The 18,428-nt window shown below is 31.4% G+C and overlaps 1 protein-coding gene across 2 annotated transcripts; it reads right to left on the bottom strand.

Moving 5' to 3' along the window:
* Positions 1 to 228: 228 nt before the first annotated feature.
* LOC143071848 (junction-mediating and -regulatory protein-like) lies at positions 229 to 17,841 on the bottom strand. Of its 2 annotated transcripts, none has more exons than XM_076246458.1 (10): positions 17,774 to 17,841; positions 12,816 to 13,737; positions 10,922 to 11,003; positions 10,393 to 10,483; positions 9,277 to 9,442; positions 8,478 to 8,647; positions 5,868 to 5,954; positions 4,210 to 4,305; positions 2,917 to 3,454; positions 229 to 468 (listed from the first exon to the last, which is right to left on the bottom strand). In XM_076246458.1, the coding sequence occupies exons 2-10, from the start codon at positions 13,687 to 13,689 to the stop codon at positions 242 to 244; spliced, it is 2,331 nt and encodes a 776-aa protein (XP_076102573.1). In that variant the 5' UTR covers positions 13,690 to 13,737; positions 17,774 to 17,841; the 3' UTR covers positions 229 to 241. The 2 variants fall into 2 exon arrangements, with proteins under 2 accessions (XP_076102573.1, XP_076102574.1); XM_076246459.1 differs by having other exon boundaries at positions 17,713 to 17,776.
* Between the last annotated feature and the right edge of the window lie 587 nt (positions 17,842 to 18,428).

An 18,428-nucleotide genomic window follows, 5' to 3' on the forward strand; every position in this document is an offset into this window, starting at 1 on the left:
TGAACAGAAATTGAAACATAAATCTCCATGGACATATCTTAACCAATGGCATTGTACTTTCTAAATATACTTATTTTTCAGTTTTATGTGAAATAGTCCAGTAACACAAAATACCAAGAATTTGATAGAGCAGAGTGCCTTCCTTACACCAAGGCATGATTTCCATTGCAAATTTCAGCAAAATTGAATGCAAATCATTATTGGAAAAGCCAAAAAGGAAAAAAAATATGTACACACACATTTAATCAAATTCTCCATCATCACTGCTGTCCGATTCTGGTGAACTTTCTCTTGTGAACTTGTTGATATGATTGAGTCTATCGTGAAGAAGTTTCAAATGTGAATCACTGGGAGTAGTAAACTTTGAATTGTCAGCTGACTCAGAATCTGTGTCTTCTTTATGTTTTACTGGTCTCAGTTTTATACCATTTCTCACCATTTTTAATATGTTATCCATTGGATCAACAGCTGAAAAATGTAACGTAATAATATGCAATGTAAAGTAATGAATATTCAAGGTAAAGTAATAGCTATTTAATGTAAGTAATAATATTCAATGTAAGTGATAATAGTCAAGGTAAATTAATAATATTTAATGTAAAGTTATGCTGCATTCACATGTAATTCAAATTTGAATTAGTTTAATTTGCATTCAAAATATTTTACCTCCAAATGTAAATTCTAATTGGAATTGCAATGCGCGTCAAATTTGCTTTACTGTCCAAATGACGTTAACTTTTACTTCGTATCAACAAAAACGGGTTTCTAATGCAAATAAGCCAATTTGAATCAATTCGAATTAAAAGGAAGAGTGTGTGAACGCGTTTAGCGAATTCGATTCACATTCAATTTGAATTAAATGTACATGTGATCTAGGCATAATAATATTCAATGTAAGTAATAATATTCAATGTAAGTAATAATATTCAATTTAAAGTAATAATATTCAATGTATGTAATGAAGGTCTTCTACAAATTTTGCATAAAACCCCCATATCAGTATAAAATCATTATTCTGAATAACAATAACTCCTCTAGGTAGGGAGTCAACTGATAATTTCAGCTATTGTTGCTATTTTGTTGATTGATTTTGCTACTTAAGAGTTTATCTTTACTTTGATTTATTAAAGTGATGGCAACCGGTCATACTGACTCTTCAGACCATATGAGCTAAAAAGCAGACATGATTTATTAACCTAATACACATGATTATTCAATCAAAACACAGAAAATCATTAAAATTGCTAGGTAACTGACTTAAAAATTTGCATGTAGTTCAGATGAAGCTATTCTTTAACTTTTTTATAAACTCCTTTAACCCTTTACTCCATGGATATATTTTTTTTAATACTTGATTCGCATAGGATTTTTTTCAGTAAAAAAAATCATCAGGTTTAAAGTGTTAATGCACTGTGAAAACAAATATTTCATCAATGAAATTCCAGTCAGATATTCTCATGAATCTCCTTTTCATATTGGATACAATTTTTTTTAAGTCTGATGCAGACATTTTGGAGACATAGCGTTTCAACTGAGGTACTACTTAGGCATCAAAAGGCGTCATTATGGAGTAAAGGGGGTGGTGTCAAAAGGCGTCATTATGCAGGAAAGGGTAAACTTAATGAGTTAACTTTTACAAATTGTGACTTTGATGGAGAGTTGTCTCATTGGCACTCATACCATATCTTATATATACTATTCAACGAGAAGACCTCATTTTGAATGTCGCTTCTCTTCTTTCCAAAATAAATTAATCAACACGCCTCTGTGTCCTATAGGTACAGTGCATAGTCACATTTGTCATCCATTCATGATTATTCAGATTGAGTTATTTAAGGAGAAAAACTAGAAAAAAGGCATCCGGATATTGTCCTGTTATTGGACGAAATTTTAAGTCAGATTAGACTTTGATTTGCGTTTTTCTGTATACTTTGAATATACATATACTACGAATAAAGTGTATTTTCAGAATTTTATCTGCTATCATTTTCAAGTTTACTATCCACGGCGGTCACAGAGTTTGTTAAATAGAGAGGGTCTGTATACTATATCAATGATCACCATGGATCGATCTGGATTAGTAAACTTTTTTTATTTGAATTGAAAGTAAATACGCTTTATTTATATAGTAATGAATGTTCATAATATACAGATAAGCGCTAAAATTATTCATATGAACTTTTGATACCTTTTCTGAAATTCTCCAGTCATTAAATCTTTTACAAAATTCATTGATTACAAAAAAAAAGAAGATGTGGTATGATTGCCATGTTGAGACAACTCTCCACAAGAGACCAAAATGACACAGAAATTAACAACTATAGGTCACTGTACGGCCTTCAACAAAGAGTAAAGCCCATACCGCATACTCAGCTTCAAAAGGCTCCGAAATGACAATGTAAAACAATGCAAACGAGAAAACTAGCGGCCTTATTTATGTACAAAAAATAAACGAAAAACAAATATGTAACACATAAACAAACGACAACCACTGAATTACAGGCGCCTTACTTAAATGTTCATAACATACTAAATGTATGTTCATATTGAAATTGATAGAAAACCAAAAATTGGCAACTTTGGAAATAAAGTTGGAGGATAAAAAAAAAATTTCCTGTCCCCAATAACCTATGACTTATGATATTTATGCTGAAATTCTCCAGTCATTCTGTATTTTACAAAATTCTTCCAACAACAATTTACATACTTTAAACTACGCTCTGAATGCCCGCGATTTTGCGGGTGTGTTCTAGTTATATGTATTCAAAAGTTACCAAGATATTGCTTCATTCCTACTGCAAATCAATGTGATGCATTGTAAATGAAAAAAAATTTCATAAAAAAATTACTGTGTGACATTTAGAGGAAAAAATAATATATGAATATAAAAATTCCTTGCAGATTACATAAACATACCTTGTGGCTTTTCCTGAATTTCAACAGGCTTTAAAAGTGACTTTTTAGATAACAGTGTTTTCAAGTCAGGCATTCCATTAGATGATGTTTCTGGTTGTCTCCCTTCCTTAGAACTCTTCTTTGTAACTGATCCTGCAGATGACAAAGGTGATGGCACCATTGGAGGAGGAGGTGGTGGTGGTGGTGGTGGAGGGGGAGGAGGAGGAGGAGGTGCACCAGGAGGCGGAGGAGGAGGTGGTACAGAAGCAGTAGGTTGTGATTGTACTGAATTAGCTGATGTCGGCGGAGAAGCACTTTTTTCACTGGATGATGATCCATTCCTCTTCTTCTCTAATGAATACCTGGGTTTTGGAGCAGGCTTATCACTATTTGTTGTCTTGGATTTGACAGGTATTTTAATTGTCTTTTGAGTGTTTGTAAGTGGTTTCTGTTTTTTAACTGGTGTCTCTGTTTTTTCAGCCTTTTCTGAGGAGGGAGACTTCTTTTGACTTGGTGGTTGATATCTTGGAGGTTTAATGGTTTCAGGTGTTGGGAATTTCTGAAAAAAATAGTATTTATACAATTTATTGTTATTTCTTATATATTTCTCTCAATAAGATTAAATTTGATATTTTGACCACAATACTGATTTCAATAAAAATAAAACATTGCTGAAATTATGAGATTAAAAAAATAAAATGCCAATGATAAAAAAAACTGCATTAAAAAAAATCTTCTGCAGTTCCACTAGTTAATTTCCTTTAACTAATCTTATCTCAAACTTTAAAAATTATTGACATTCACGCTGCCGCCAGAAAAAGGCCCTTCCAAGTTTCACTGTTTCAACTTCTTGTAAGGGAGACAAAAACTAGGTGGAAATTTGTAAGTGGACTAAAACATAATGTATCCCCTTTATTTGTAGCATGTATTGAAATTTTTAAAATAAAGTGCATTCTAAAGAGGCAGATAATTATCCCAGAGATAAAACCTATAATGTAATATAAAAGGGTGGCCATGACAATATAAAAGTTTAATTGGGGGCTATGAAAATTTTTCAAAATAATTAATTAGGAGGAGCTACGTATGTCCTCTGGGAACAAAATCTATGCTGAACTTGAAAGGGTTATGAAGGTTATTTAGAACAGATTTTGTTAAGGGATGGGATCTGAACAAGGATCCAAAGTTTGGTTCACAGAATCTCAAGTCATTTTCAGGTGACTTGAAAGTTGTGATCCTTTTTTCAAACTGCTGAATTCATACTACATTCACGCCATTGCATTTCACAGAAGTAAATTATGAGAATCAAAATCTTACAACTTTGTGCATTTTTATTCTGTCTATTGCTTTCATTCTCTCTTCTACAATAAAATCAGCCTTCCTTGACGTGTCTTCCTTTTTCTGATTAATTTTCTAGAAATGGAATTAAAGTAAAACTAATATGATGTACGTTAGCAAAACTTACAAAAAACATAAAATGAAAATATAGACCTGAAATAAATGTATCATAATTTGTTGAAATTAAGAGGCTGTCCAACTAAATATCAGGCAAATCCTATGATATGGGTGGCACAACATAAATTTTTTCCCACTGAATTTTGGTTCCAATGCAATGTTTATATCATACAAAGAATATATATGTCAAAGATATTTTTGAATCAACAGTGGATGGCTCAGAAAATGATTTTAAAGTTCACTAACAACGCAACAAAATTTTGTACAAAATGAAGAGTTATCTCCCCTTTTCAATGGATTTTCAGTGCTTTCTATGTATTTTTTTTCTCTTTTTCTTATTTATTGCAGTTAATAAAAAAAACAAAATTCAACTTTGAAAAAGAATGAATTTGTGATATGAAATAAATGAAAAAATTTTGAAAACAAAATATGTCATGTGCAATCCACTGCCTGGTTTTTCCATGGACACCCTCTTAAGTACTTTACGATAATGACACCAAGGACAAAAGATCATTATAATTGTATAATGAACAAAAATGAGTTGTTAAAGCTCTATCATGATGAAAAACATGTTTTGCCACTTCTAAGAAAATTTATCTTTTTTATCTTTCATTTCAACTTTTATAGTACTAATGAATTTTAATGTCCACTAAACTATTATCATGGTTGGTGACCCCTGTCTCACTGACATTGGGTTTTAATTTCAAACATAATTCACTTGTTTTTTCCTGATTCAAAGTCAAAGGGCACTGATTAATTTTGTTGTTGGTTTTCCATCTTTGATGGTTATACAATGACCCTTTTTTTATAAAGTTGTGTTGTTGGGTTACGCAGTCTCATTGACAGATAATTTTTTATAAAGTATTAGAATTTCGTATATATATTAGACCAGACACCATTCAATTATATATCAAGATGACCTCTAAAGACTGCCAATGGTCATACAACCCAACATAAACTTTTCCATGTTGACATTCTTGTCTTTTTAATGAATTAGCCACATGATAAACACATAAACACCCATCTCTTCTAAAGGTCAAATTAAAAAGGTTACATGAACAAGGATTCAAATATTTGAATCATTGTCTTGCAAGTTAATAATACACTATTGATATTGTTTTAAAAAATTGAACCAAACTGCTTTTGGATAATTTGTAGATAATGTCCCTTAAACAATACATGATGTACATGCTTCAAAGGTTAGTGATTGGTTAGTAGACACATTAGTGATTATCTGATATAGTCTTGCAAAAAAAAATTCTCCAATATCATTTTAAAAGGTTTTCAAAAGCAATTGTAAAATCTTTTTCGTTGTTGTACTAGTAATTCTATTAAAATTAAACTACACAAGGAAAATTAAATTAGATTATATTTTTGTACAGTTCATATGTACTCAATAAGACTAATAAAGGCTGCATGAATAATTTAGGGTCATCTAAATATTCCCCAGTGAAAAACAATTATTTCTCATTCCTAGCAACATTTTTCACTGACATTAATAAAAACAATCAGTAACATACAGTTTGTACTGCATGGTGTTGTCGAAATTTTTCTTCTTCTTCAATTTTCTTTTCTTTCTTCGATTTTCTTTGCCTTTCTAGTGCAGTCTATAAAAACAAAACAAAATCTATTACATTAAATCCTTTTAATAAAAGCAATTAGAAATATTCTTTTTTTCCATATACATGTATACATGCAAAACATCTAATTTCATTTATCAAATTTATCTGATTTTTTCATTATCTAATGCTTTAGTCATGGTAAACTATCTTGGTAATAGACAAGCCTGGATGTATTTCTGAAGGAAAATATTCCAAGAAACATTCCAACAAAGTTTCGATTTCTATTGTTCAATTGATTCTTTTTCTGCTGTTTTTTTGTTGAATTTTCTTATTTCAGTCATCCATCCAAAACATTTTTTTTAAACAAGCAGAACACATAAATACATGAGGGCAGTAATGCACTTTAATGTCAGGCGAATAATGGTCATTTTTGTCTATGGTTATCGTCAAATTGGTTAATATTTTAGCATGATTCGTCAAAATATCCTTATCGTGATTCGTCAAAGGTCTCAAATAATTATCATTACCGTAATTTTTGGAAATATGTGAATTGTCAAAATCAGTAATTTTTTATCGTCTAAAAGAAAGTGTATATTTTGTCATCTTGCACTGAGTATTACTATTAACTTAATTTGCCATGAATTTTTACTGTTATTCATCATGGAGGTACCACCATTACGACCCTCATACATACCAGGGCTGTCTGTAAAGTTCGTGGACAAGCTACAGTCTGCTTAAAAATAGCATTTAAGGGGAATTCTTTTTGCATATTTGTAATCCTGTACTATATCCTAGTTCGGTTATATCAATATTTGTCCAATTTTAAAAGCGAAATAATAACACTTACTTCATATAAATATTAGCAATGGGGAACCGGAGCACGGTGAAAATATCACATAACATGCAGGCCTGTGTTTTAATATTTTTTATATTTTTAGTTTAAAAATCAGCCAAAAATACATGACACTTGCATTGTGACGTCGGCAATAGTCTTGATGATACACCTGATAAATTTGAATGGTCTAAATTTCGAAATGGCGGCGAAATCTCAATTTGAAGCATTGAATCCAGAATCGGCATCACTGAAAAAACGGACGTTTACGGAAAAGGTGGAGCAGCGGGCAGTAATCAAGTTTTGTGTAGACATCAGAAAAACGCCAACAGAAACACACAAGTTCTTAAAACAGTCTGTGAAACATAGCAAAGTTAGTCGTTCATTGGTATTCAAGTGGCACAAAAGGTTTGGGGACAGAAGAGACAATTTGGAAGACATTGAGCGGGAAGGAAGGCCATCTTTCAGAAAATCAGATGCAATTACAGATGAAGTTTGGAACGTCATTAACAGTGACCGGCAACTAACAGTTCACGAAGTTGCAGACAAATTTGACATTTCTAAGACTACAGCGCACCACATTTTAGCAAATGATTTAAATATGAATCGAGTATGTGCTAGATGGGTACCACGACTTCTTACAGCAGAACATTAAACAAAAAGAATGGAATTATCAAATCAATTCATTAAAAAAGTTTCTCGTGGTGGCATACGACTTTTAGACAGAATAATTACAACCGACGAAAGCTGGTTTCATTACTACGATCTGGAAACTGACCAACAGTCAAGTCAAAGAAAAACTGTAACTCACCACCACCAAAGAAGGCAAAGATAACCAAATCAATGGAAAAGAATATATTCATTCTCTTCATGGACCGGAAAGGAATAACACTGACACATGCTGTACCTTGTGGCCAAACTGTTAATAATCTGATTACTACTCCAAGTATTTAACATAATATTTCCTTTTAAAAATATTGAATGATTTAATATTTATAATTAAACCTTGATAAAAAGAAATATAGTTTGAGAAGGTATATATCAAGGAATAAAAATTTTATTTTAATTAAGATGCATTCAATTAAAAGTCTGTTTATTTTGTACTTTCAGGTACTGAGGCGAGATTTGGTCCAAGCTTTGAGAAAGAAACGCCCTTATTTAGCAGCCAACAAAGATCAGTGATATTAAACCACACTTCTTAAAAACCTAGTCTAAAAATTGATTTACTTGGATTCGAATGTCTGAAACATCCTCCGTATAGCCCTGACTTAGCGCCAATGGATTTTGCAGTATTCCCGCATATCAAATCTTTTCTCCGTGGACAAAGGTTCGATGATTTATCTGAACGAAGACAGGAAGTAATGAACATAATCTTTAATATGAAAACAGAACAGTTTGAGAAAATATTTGATGACTGAGTAAAAAGAAGTAAAAAATGTGTTGCTTTGAAAGGAGACTACGTTGAGAAAAGTTAAAATGTTGAAGTCGTCAAACGTCAGAACGTCGGAAATATTTGTTTTGGTGCATCAGGTGAGAGTTGCTTATGATTTTTGAATTGATGAAAATATGATTATTCTAGCAGGTACTGAAATAAAATTTTGTACACTTAATCAGTAAATCATGAAAATTTGTTACATACTTGTTTTAATTATTTCGGATGGGTAAATAATATTTTATTGAGATTGTCCTCAAACTTTACGTACAACCCTCGTACTGCTGAAAAAACCCCAACTTACCTTCTTATTCCTCAAAGTAGCCCTCTTTTTATTGATAGCTGTCATTTTTCTCCTAATGGTATTTAAATCACTATTACTGTTAAAAGATGATATTTGTTCTTGGTCTTCATCAGGGCTTATCTGTGAACTGTCCTCAACAGCATCATAAAATACAATCTCATCTTCCTTGGCTAAAATATTTTATGCAACTACTGTTATAAATAAGTCAGAATACATATTCTTCTGAATATGACTGTATCAAGTCAGGAATATATACTGTAGTCTGTAAATTCAGGAATTATTGCGATATTTTTATTATTTGAAAAAATGCGACAGGATTATAATTGCAATGATTTAAAATCACATTTTGAAATTTTTTATATATTAAACAGGATTTTTCTCAATATTGCAAACATTGAAATCGCGTTTTAGTCTAAAATGAAAAAATTGCAATAATAAATGCATGGATTAATCTCATGACCATTTGTTTACCCTTCCTTGCGCTAGTTTCTACAGTCTAATGTTTGATTTTGTCAGGTTTTATGGACTTTCCTTTTTTTTTTCTTTTTTTTTTTTCTTTTCCGTGGAAAATCAGTATTTATCTTTATACTTTTTTTTGGTGCTTTTATCTTCCTTGATAAAATAAGTTTTAGATATAATGTTATCAGTCAGTAATGTCAGTTACAATTTGTATTTATATTAACTTCATTTATAGTTTATCTGACCAACAGAGGGCCAAGGATAATTGAGGCATTGAAGGTTACCCCATATCCTTTCTTTTCTTATAAGCCTCCTTTCCTGAAACCTTTCATTCATTTACCTTTCAGATTTTTCTTTAATGCCTCCATTTTTGCTTGACAGATCTTCTCTTCTTCATCTAGAATTTTCATTTGTTGTTGGCAGATCTTGATATGCCATTCATACGCCTTGGTTTCTAACTTTTCCAACTGTTTCTGTACATTAGGAGTTTCATCTAAACTTGCTATCTGTAAAACATATAATACAAGTGGGCATTTATTTAAAATGCTTATAAGGTCATATTCCAAGATAGGTTCCTCTTTTTATTGTAGGGCATATTTAGGGATAGTACATCATATTCCAAGATAGGTTCCTCTTTTTATTGTAGGGCATATTTAGGGATACTACATCATATTCCAAGATATACTCCTCTTTTTACAACAAAAGCAAATGAAAAAGGGTCCAATCTTATTTATTAAGCAAATTGGAGAAACTTTAATTCATTTTTTTTTTTACATTTTAATGTTTTTTGACTGCAGGCATTTGTGGCAACCATTGAGATTTCTTGGCAAGGATTTCTATCACAGATAGATAGATCTTTTCAAAATTAGCATTAACAAATCTGACTTAAACTTTTAAGATCACTTATGCGTTCCCATTTCCCAATCAAAACCTGAAAACTTACATCATTCATACGAAGTTACATCTCAAACATGTATGATCAATAACTTCAAATGTCTATAATTTAAATTGAAACAATTTACCTTGCCTGTATATTCTCAAAAAAACAAACATACATACGCTGTGACTGTCTATCATACAACTACAAAAACTTTGACAACAGATATAAAATAAGAAGATTTGGTATGATTGCCAATGAGACAACCCTCCACAAGAGACCAAATGATGCAGAATTAGAACTTGTTTATACAGTAATTACAACTCATACCAACTTCCTAACGGAAAACGTGTACCTGCATTATTTTCCCATATGAAAGCTAAACAAACCTATTTGTAGGTGCTTGAGGTTAAAAAAAAGTACCAATCTCATAAACATTAATATTAAATCATGGGACAGCCCTAAGCAAGCAGCATCATCATTCCCATTCAAAATGGGTATTTGTTTACAAAAATTATAAAAAGTGTCCTAGCATCTACAGGATGTAATGTACTTTCTGTGATACAAGGACAAAGTTACCTCTTCAAAAACCTTATCTTTTTCTAGAACCAATAACTTCTTTTCACTATTCAGTAAATGCAGTCTCTCTGTACTCAATTCTTCTTGTATCCTAGAATATAAAAGTGGTGAATAAAGCAAAAGAAATTCTAATCTATCTCTTTTTGAAAGAAAAATATTACATTTTTGTAAGTCCATAATGTTATTTACAATAGAAACAAATACACTTATCATGTCAAATATATGAATAATGTTTTTTTGACAAATTCTTTTAGAAAAATCTATAATAAATATCCTGGTTATTTTATTACACCTATCTGAATCATTTCTACTTTGCACAGAAAAATCCAAAGGACTTTCCATTTCAAATTTTTCTTGTTGTTCTGAAATTTTTTATTTTTATTCTCAAATATCATACATCTATTTTAAATCTACTGGTATTTATTTCCATTATTTTACAATAATACTTTTTAGTAAAGACTTAACATACACAAATGCAAAAGTGTCTCATATTAGGTCTAATTCATAGGTTAAAAGCAGGAAAACTAACCTGAGTAGTCGTTCAGATCCTATCAATTCAAAAGCAGTTTTTCCATACGACTTCTTATCTTCTAACATTCTACTGAGCATGGCTAAATGAGGGAATATAACATTATATTACATTTGTAGGTATAACAGTCTTAATGGTCTCATGGTGGTGTGTTAACCTTGAATGCATGAACCTAAGCTGGTTTAAAGGAAAAACATCAAGAATGTGAAATTTTTCTTCTATACTAATGGGAATGGCTTGTCATCTTGTATACTGTTTCCTTGTAAAAAAGTATATTTGTCTAATTGAATGACTCCTATGACATTAACTCATTCTAATAATCTTATAATAAATCTGAACATCAAATAAGCCAGTAGATATTATGTAATGTATCAATTCATGAAGAGATCAAGGTGATATTTTTTAAGTAATTTTGAAATAGAGAAATGAAAAATAAAATATATGGGGAATGTGTCATGCCACCGCTAGCATATAACTTTATAAAGGGACATAACTCAAGAACTGTAAAAGTGAAGCTGCCAAAATTTGAACTTAAACTAAGTTTAGTGGTATGTAAAACAAATTTAGTTGAGACATGCTTAAGTTAAGAGAACGGAACCGAAATTTTTTAGCATTTTTTCCATTTGTTAAGGGGCAAAACCCTAGAACAGTATTCCAAGTGCTTGTAAGCACTGAATAGTAAAGATTGCTTTAATTTATCAGTTGGTAGTAAAATTGAATATTGCATTGTATAAAGCATTGGTTTAAGTTGATTCAACTACTATTCCAGACAAAGAAAGATAACTCCAATTTTCAAAGAATATTTTAGAAAGCATTGATTGTAGTTGAATCAGCTATAACTATGGACAAAGGAAGATAACTCCAATTTATAAAAAAAAAATTACTTGATTGATATTTTTGAAATTTTTCAGCAATTTTTCCATTTGAAAATGGCATAACTCTATAAAAGTAAAAGTGACAGCACCAAAATTCAAACTTGATATGTATATTGAAGTAATAAGCATTGTGTAGAAGTTTCATAACATTTGGTTGAGGCAAACTTAAGTTAGAAAACGGAAACGAAAAATTTAGCAATTTTTTCCATTTGTAAAGGGGCATAACTCTAAAACGGTAAAAGTGTCACAACCAAAATTCAAACCTGATCTATATATAGTGGTAATAAGCATTGTATGTATGTTTCATACCAGTTGATTGAGGAAAACTAAAGTTAGAGAATGGAAACCAACTTTGGGATGTATGTACGGACGGATAAAGGTAAAATTTAATGCCCCTCCGCTACAGCGAGGGCAGAAAAAATTGTAAAACAGCCAAGAAAATTACAAATCATTTGAAATGGTCAAAATGTTACATACTTGTTTTTCATTCATTTTTTGGTACATAAATTGGGTCTTTAGTTTTCTCTCATTTGAATGGTTTTACATATGTGATTTCTGGCCTTTAATAGCTGACTATGTGGTATGGTCTTTGCTCACTGTTGAAGGCTGTGCAGCAACCTATAGCTGTTAATTTCTGTGTCATTTGGTCTCTTGTGGAGAGTCATTAGCATTTAGCAATCATATATACCAAATCTTCTATTTTTATAAAATTATCTTAATTGGAAGCCAAACAACATAGATTAAGATTTTATCTATATGCATACATGTATGAATAAATTGAGATGAAGTTATACCTCAATAGATTACCATTTTGGGAGACAGATAAAAATAAGCAGCGTAACTGGATCCTTCATGTATGTTTTCATATTATATCATCTTCTGCATGATGATATACTTCATTGAATACATTTTTTTTTAAATTGATTACCACTAATGAGAAACTTTTGTACAATTCCCAAATATTTGCTGTCCATTTAAAATTCTACATGTACTTGTCTATTTAAGGCAATTTTAATTACCTTGATATATTTGGCAACTTGTACTATAATACTTTATGTATAATTGTTGAATATTTTCCATGGCCTGTTCTAATTGTGTTTGCCATTCAGAAAATATAGTAGCATATTGTCTTTTAAACCTTTCACCAAGATCAGAATTCTCTAACTGTTCTTTTGCCTCTGCTACTTTATAACGAGATATGGCTCTCAGGTCCAGAAATGGCTGTTGCTGATAATTATACAACACAGCTAGACACTCATGCAGCTTCATCACAGCATCATCTTCACTTTCATATACATCTTTCATGTCATGCATATTACTGGCATTTGTCCTTAAAAATATCACATTTTTCAACCTTTCTTCACATTTTAAGACATCATCTTCAAGATTTTGTCTTTTTAGTTCACTCATATTGTCAAAATATTCCCTGGTGTCAGGTTCTTCAAATAATGTAGTCATTAGCAGATGCTCTTTACATATTTCTAATGCTCTGACAAAGTATTTCTCCAATTGGAGACAAATTTCTTCATAGTCATAATCAGGGCCTGTGTATCCTAGATACGCCCATAAGGAATGAGGTTCATCGGGTAATGGAGGAAGATATGATGAGAGGGATGGTTGAATCAGACACAATATCTCATTAATTGCCTTGAGTTCACTGAACGAAAACATGCCACTTCTACTCTGACTGTCCTCTATGTCACTCGCCACTCGGTTGTGTTGGCGACATGTGATGGCAACTTTTCTATATACATCATTCCAACTGACCATGAATATAAAACGTTTGAAAGATTCTGCATCAGTATTAAAGAGACCTGGTTTAACTGGTACCCAGTCCTCTAAACTGTCCATTTGACAAGTGTCTTCCATCATTGCACGTTCATAACTATACATCTTTATAATTAAGGTTCATTGATCATTTCATTATAGGCCTCAAACATTCTACAAATTTGAAAGGAAATAAAGATAAAATATAATTAATTAAAAGATTAATTTAGATTTCATAAGATTATAAGATGTATTGTTTTTATTTCGTTATAAAATATTGTCTACATTGAAGATAAAGCATTATAGTCAAAGTATTAACTATTTTTCTGTTCAAAAGCATTTCTTACCACTTTATAGAAAATCTTTATTTAAGTCATATGAAACGAGTGACTGGTTGAAAAATAATGTTTATCTAATTCTTGAACCAACGCATGTATATATCATGAACTTAGTCTTCTGTGCACTATTTTATCATTTTTTACGCAAGCATAAGGTATAATCGACAATTTTTTTTTCTCTGTCTGTTATGATGTGAAAATATGGCAGCTCATTTATTGTCGTGTTTTGAAGCTGTAGTTTAACGATTGTCACCTTATAGTAAACAATCAACAAAGAAGCATGGCTATTGAGCACATGTATAACATGTACAATCAGATAATAGTTTATTTTAGTGACAGATCCATGCGTATTGCAATCACCTGATATTTACGAGAAGGGTCACGCTAAGGTTACTTGCATACGGAAAATATGTTGGTGAATTGCTTCCTGGAAGCAAGCAATTAAAAAAGTAAACTTCTTCTAAATGTGGACAAATTAAAGAATTTTCTTCAGGAAAAAGTATATGTACTTAGTTTAATAATAAAAACTATCCATTTTGTTATAAAAAAACATATGCATAATTTTGTTATAAAAAACATATGCATCATTTTTTTTTAATTTGAAGTTTCATATGACTTTAAGTACAGTTTCATCTAGGACTTTTCTTAGAATTCTGTTTTTACATAAAAATTCAAAAAACACTTTAGAAAAGTGTTATATTTGAAGTGTTTTCTTGATACAACTTTATCAGGAATCTAGACCCTTGATAACAAAGGGAATAGGTGGTTCCCTAGTACTAATGAAATTCTGCTTCTAGAAATAAAATTCATATGCACTGAACTAGAAAGTAGAAAAAATTCCAGATCATAAGATATTCAGGGCGTCTGTTTACTACTTGTGAACTGGATATTAAGAAGATAACTTGTCTGCCATGACAATGTTTAGTGACATTTAAGATTTCAATGAATTTAATTTGTGTACATGTATTACTGATAAATTACTAAGTAAGGGATTTCATTACCACAAATTACTTAAATCCTGCAGGTCAAGTTTAAGAATTTTTCTACTAGATTCTGTTTGCCTGTAGAGATGATTTTTACAGGACCTAAAGCATTTTTACCAGCCTGGGCTGCTGGCCTGTGGTAAAACGTGAAGACTGTTACATGTATATGCATGATTTTTTTAATTAGTTGTAATTGGCTTGAACTAGTTGTTAATAACTGAGAGAACTACTACATTTGTACTCTCAAATCTTTACCTAGACTTTTTGTTGTGAAAATGAATGTATAATTACCCTTCAATGTCCAGTCTGCTTTTTGTAAATGCTTTTTTGCTTTATATTGATCTGATAAGTTAAACCCTTTTCATCAGATTTTTATTGTTTGTTCTTACTGATACACCACAGTCCAGGTTAGGTGAGGGTTTACTAAACCCCGCCAAATTATGTATCAGTTGTTGTTTGTTGCTGCAGCCTTTTGTAGCCTTGCAAACTGTTCATGTGTACATATTGATGTCAATGAATCTGGGTCCGTTCACGCCCATTCACTTTCGCACCCTTTCACTTTCACACCCTACACGTTCCCACCCAAAGTCCGTTTTTATTGGTTTTGTGTTTGACTTTGTAATCAAGTTTTGGCAAGTGTATTCCTACTAGTATAATTTGTTGTCATTGTCTCAAAATAAAGTTTTTTTGTGTTGAATAAGTTTTAATCATGTTTTGGATAGTGTATTGTTAAAAAAATTAATTAATCAGTTTCTAAATAAAGTGAGATTCTGTCAACATTTTTTTGTTTGATGTGTTGAATAAATCTTAATCATGTTTTGGTTAGTGTTTTACTATAACTTTGTTTCATTGTTTCAAAATAAAGTGAGTTTCTGACAACTTTTTTTGTGTGTGTTGAATACATTTTAATCATGTTTTGCAGAGCTCCAGATAAGATTCACCAATTGGGGTTTTTACCCATCCATTTTCTTATGTAATTGGGTGATTAAGTTTTTTAATTGCATTATCAATTCCAATTCACCCCTCAAGCAAATATCAAATTGAGTTTTTCACCACCAAGATCCTTAATGTATTGGGTTTTTTCATCAACACAATATTGAATATTTAGGCAATATCAACCCCAGATGTTTTTCCATCTTACTGAATATGGTTCTTTCTTTGTATATGAGCTAGCTGTTTTATTTGGCTTATTTACTGACGAGAAATTGTACGTTTAATTTGTGTCCCGTTTCAAACGTTCTGCCAGTTTTGTATTTTGTCACAACTTAGATAAACTGTAAAAAACGGATATGTGTATTCACTCATCAACTAAAATGAAAAAAAATAGTATATATATAAACTAAAATTATACTTGAATATTTTTGTTTAATTCAATTTACATAAATCTGGGTTAAGTTGTACCTAAATAGAACTTTCGGTTTCCGATGCTTTCCAACTACATAATCATGTCATAATTGATTTGGCCATTCACTTTTTCCAAATGATTTCGGTTTTGACGAAACCCAGTGTTTATTAGCAATGTTCTCGTTAAGGTACACAAACACGCCCATGCGTTCGATGGGCGCTTCCTAAAAACACTAGCCGAGTCTTGTTATCATCATAACTTTCCCTGAGCTATTCAAAAGAAGCTGAAAACATGCTTCTATTCAATATTTTTACCGGACATTTATAAGCTTTCGTTTTAATTCATTGTATGTTATGATAAATCTCGAGCAATTCGAATAATAAAAATATGACAACATGACACATGACACGCTAATCGGAAACATGTGAACCTTTAGAGCAACGAAAAATTCCAACAGTGATCATTTCAGCCACGTGATGCAAGGCTCTATTTTAAGAAGGAAAGGACATTTCCAATTGTAAATATTATAAAAATAGATTTACCGACTGTAAAAAAATAAGGGTAAATAACGCAAACGATAGCGAATAAAAGTGTTGAGAACTCTTAGTTTTGGCATATAATTGGGTTTTCCTTTGAATTAATTGGGTTATTGAACCCTGCAATTGGCATTTGCATTGGGTTTTTAATTATTTGTATTGCGTGATCACGCAAATACGCAGCTCATCTGGAGCTCTGGTTTTGGTTAGTGTATTGCTATAATTTTTTGTTTCATGGTTTCAAATCAAAGGGGCCAAGATGTTAAAACAATTATCTTTTGTGTTTTCATTTAAAATCTTCAATTTTTTGCTCATACCAAGCTTAACACATGCAGTATTTACATCAAAGCAATTTAAAACAACAATCATAATTTTCTTATTATTCAACTATTAAAATTGCGAATGTGTAGGGTGCAAACCGACCTTGGGTGCGAACGTGCGAATGTGTAGGTTGTGAAAGTATATTGTGTACAAACTGACCTGATACCGATGTCAACCCCCAATTTTAATTAAAGACGCCCGACGGTCCAAGTTGACTTTATACATATTCTGAGTTGACTTTATACATATTCTGAATTGACTTATTGACTGTGCAAGTTGTCTTCTTGGTCTCAGTTGTCACCAGACTGACTTGTTGCATGTCAGGGTGAACGTGCTTTGGTGAAAGTGCTTTTAAGTCCCCCCCCCTTTATTTAGATACTAGAAAATAGAATTCTGAACCAAAACACTGTAAAAAAACAATATTATTTTCATGACAATAGACAAAGGGTCAATTAAGCAGAAGTGATGTTTACAGTTCATTCCAATCAGTTTGATACTACACTGCAATGATTTAAAAGTACATATTTTGAAATGTGTAACCATCATATGACTGAAATAATCCGATTATATTTTGCCTTGATAAGATCAAATTTCAAATTGTCTAATGGTGTCTTGTTGTTAGTTACTTTATATTTGTATATTTTGATGTGTTTTAAGATGTATTGAGTTACTCTGGTCTTTGTTCACCTTTTTGTTTAGATGTTTTTCAGGAAAAATGATGTAAACATAGGAAGAACTTGTTTCAACAAATAAGCGTACGCGTAAGACCGGGGCTAATCGCGAGGCCCCCTCAAGGGGCTGTCCAAGTAATCACATAATCACATTTTTTTTTAAAACAAGATAATCAAATAATGAAAAATATAGTCCTGAATTATCAAATAATCAATAATCATGAAAAATTTTGTCTGGTTATCAAATAATCACCATTAAAACGGCCAAGTATAAACAAGGATTTGTATAATAAATCACAGAATGAAAAAAAAAAAAAAAAAAAAAAACATGAGGAAGCTCTCGGATACCAGCAAGCAAGCGGCACAATATTTGTTAATAATAAAGTCAAGTCGGATTTAACTATAAGATAAAAAAAAAATATTTTGATTTGGCATTTTATAAATACACCTTATCGCTAATCCCGGCTGACCCGGCCGCTTGAACTTTTGACTCATACAACAATCACTTTTCCATTGTGGCGTCAGATATTTTGTTTTATGACGTCAAAATTTTACGGGAACCTCTGTGATATCCAGTAATGGCGGACAAATAGCGATAAGGTGTATACAAGATAAACTTGAAAGAACTTTTGACCGAATATAAAAAAAAAGCAGAGATTTTAAATGTGTTA

The sequence above is a fragment of the Mytilus galloprovincialis genome, chromosome 4, assembly GCF_965363235.1.
Source record: "Mytilus galloprovincialis chromosome 4, xbMytGall1.hap1.1, whole genome shotgun sequence".
Classification (NCBI taxonomy): domain Eukaryota; kingdom Metazoa; phylum Mollusca; class Bivalvia; order Mytilida; family Mytilidae; genus Mytilus; species Mytilus galloprovincialis.

Bases quoted from the DNA above. Each gene is read 5' to 3' on its own strand.
- LOC143071848 (XM_076246458.1), bottom strand. From the start codon at position 13,689: ATGTATAGTTATGAACGTGCAATGATGGAAGACACTTGTCAAATGGAC. The intron at 11,004-12,815 runs GTAATTAAAATT...TCCCTCATTTAG, and splicing joins AAGTTGCCAAATATATCAAG to CCATGCTCAGTAGAATGTTA. The intron at 10,484-10,921 runs GTTAGTTTTCCT...TTTATATTCTAG, and splicing joins GGATCTGAACGACTACTCAG to GATACAAGAAGAATTGAGTA.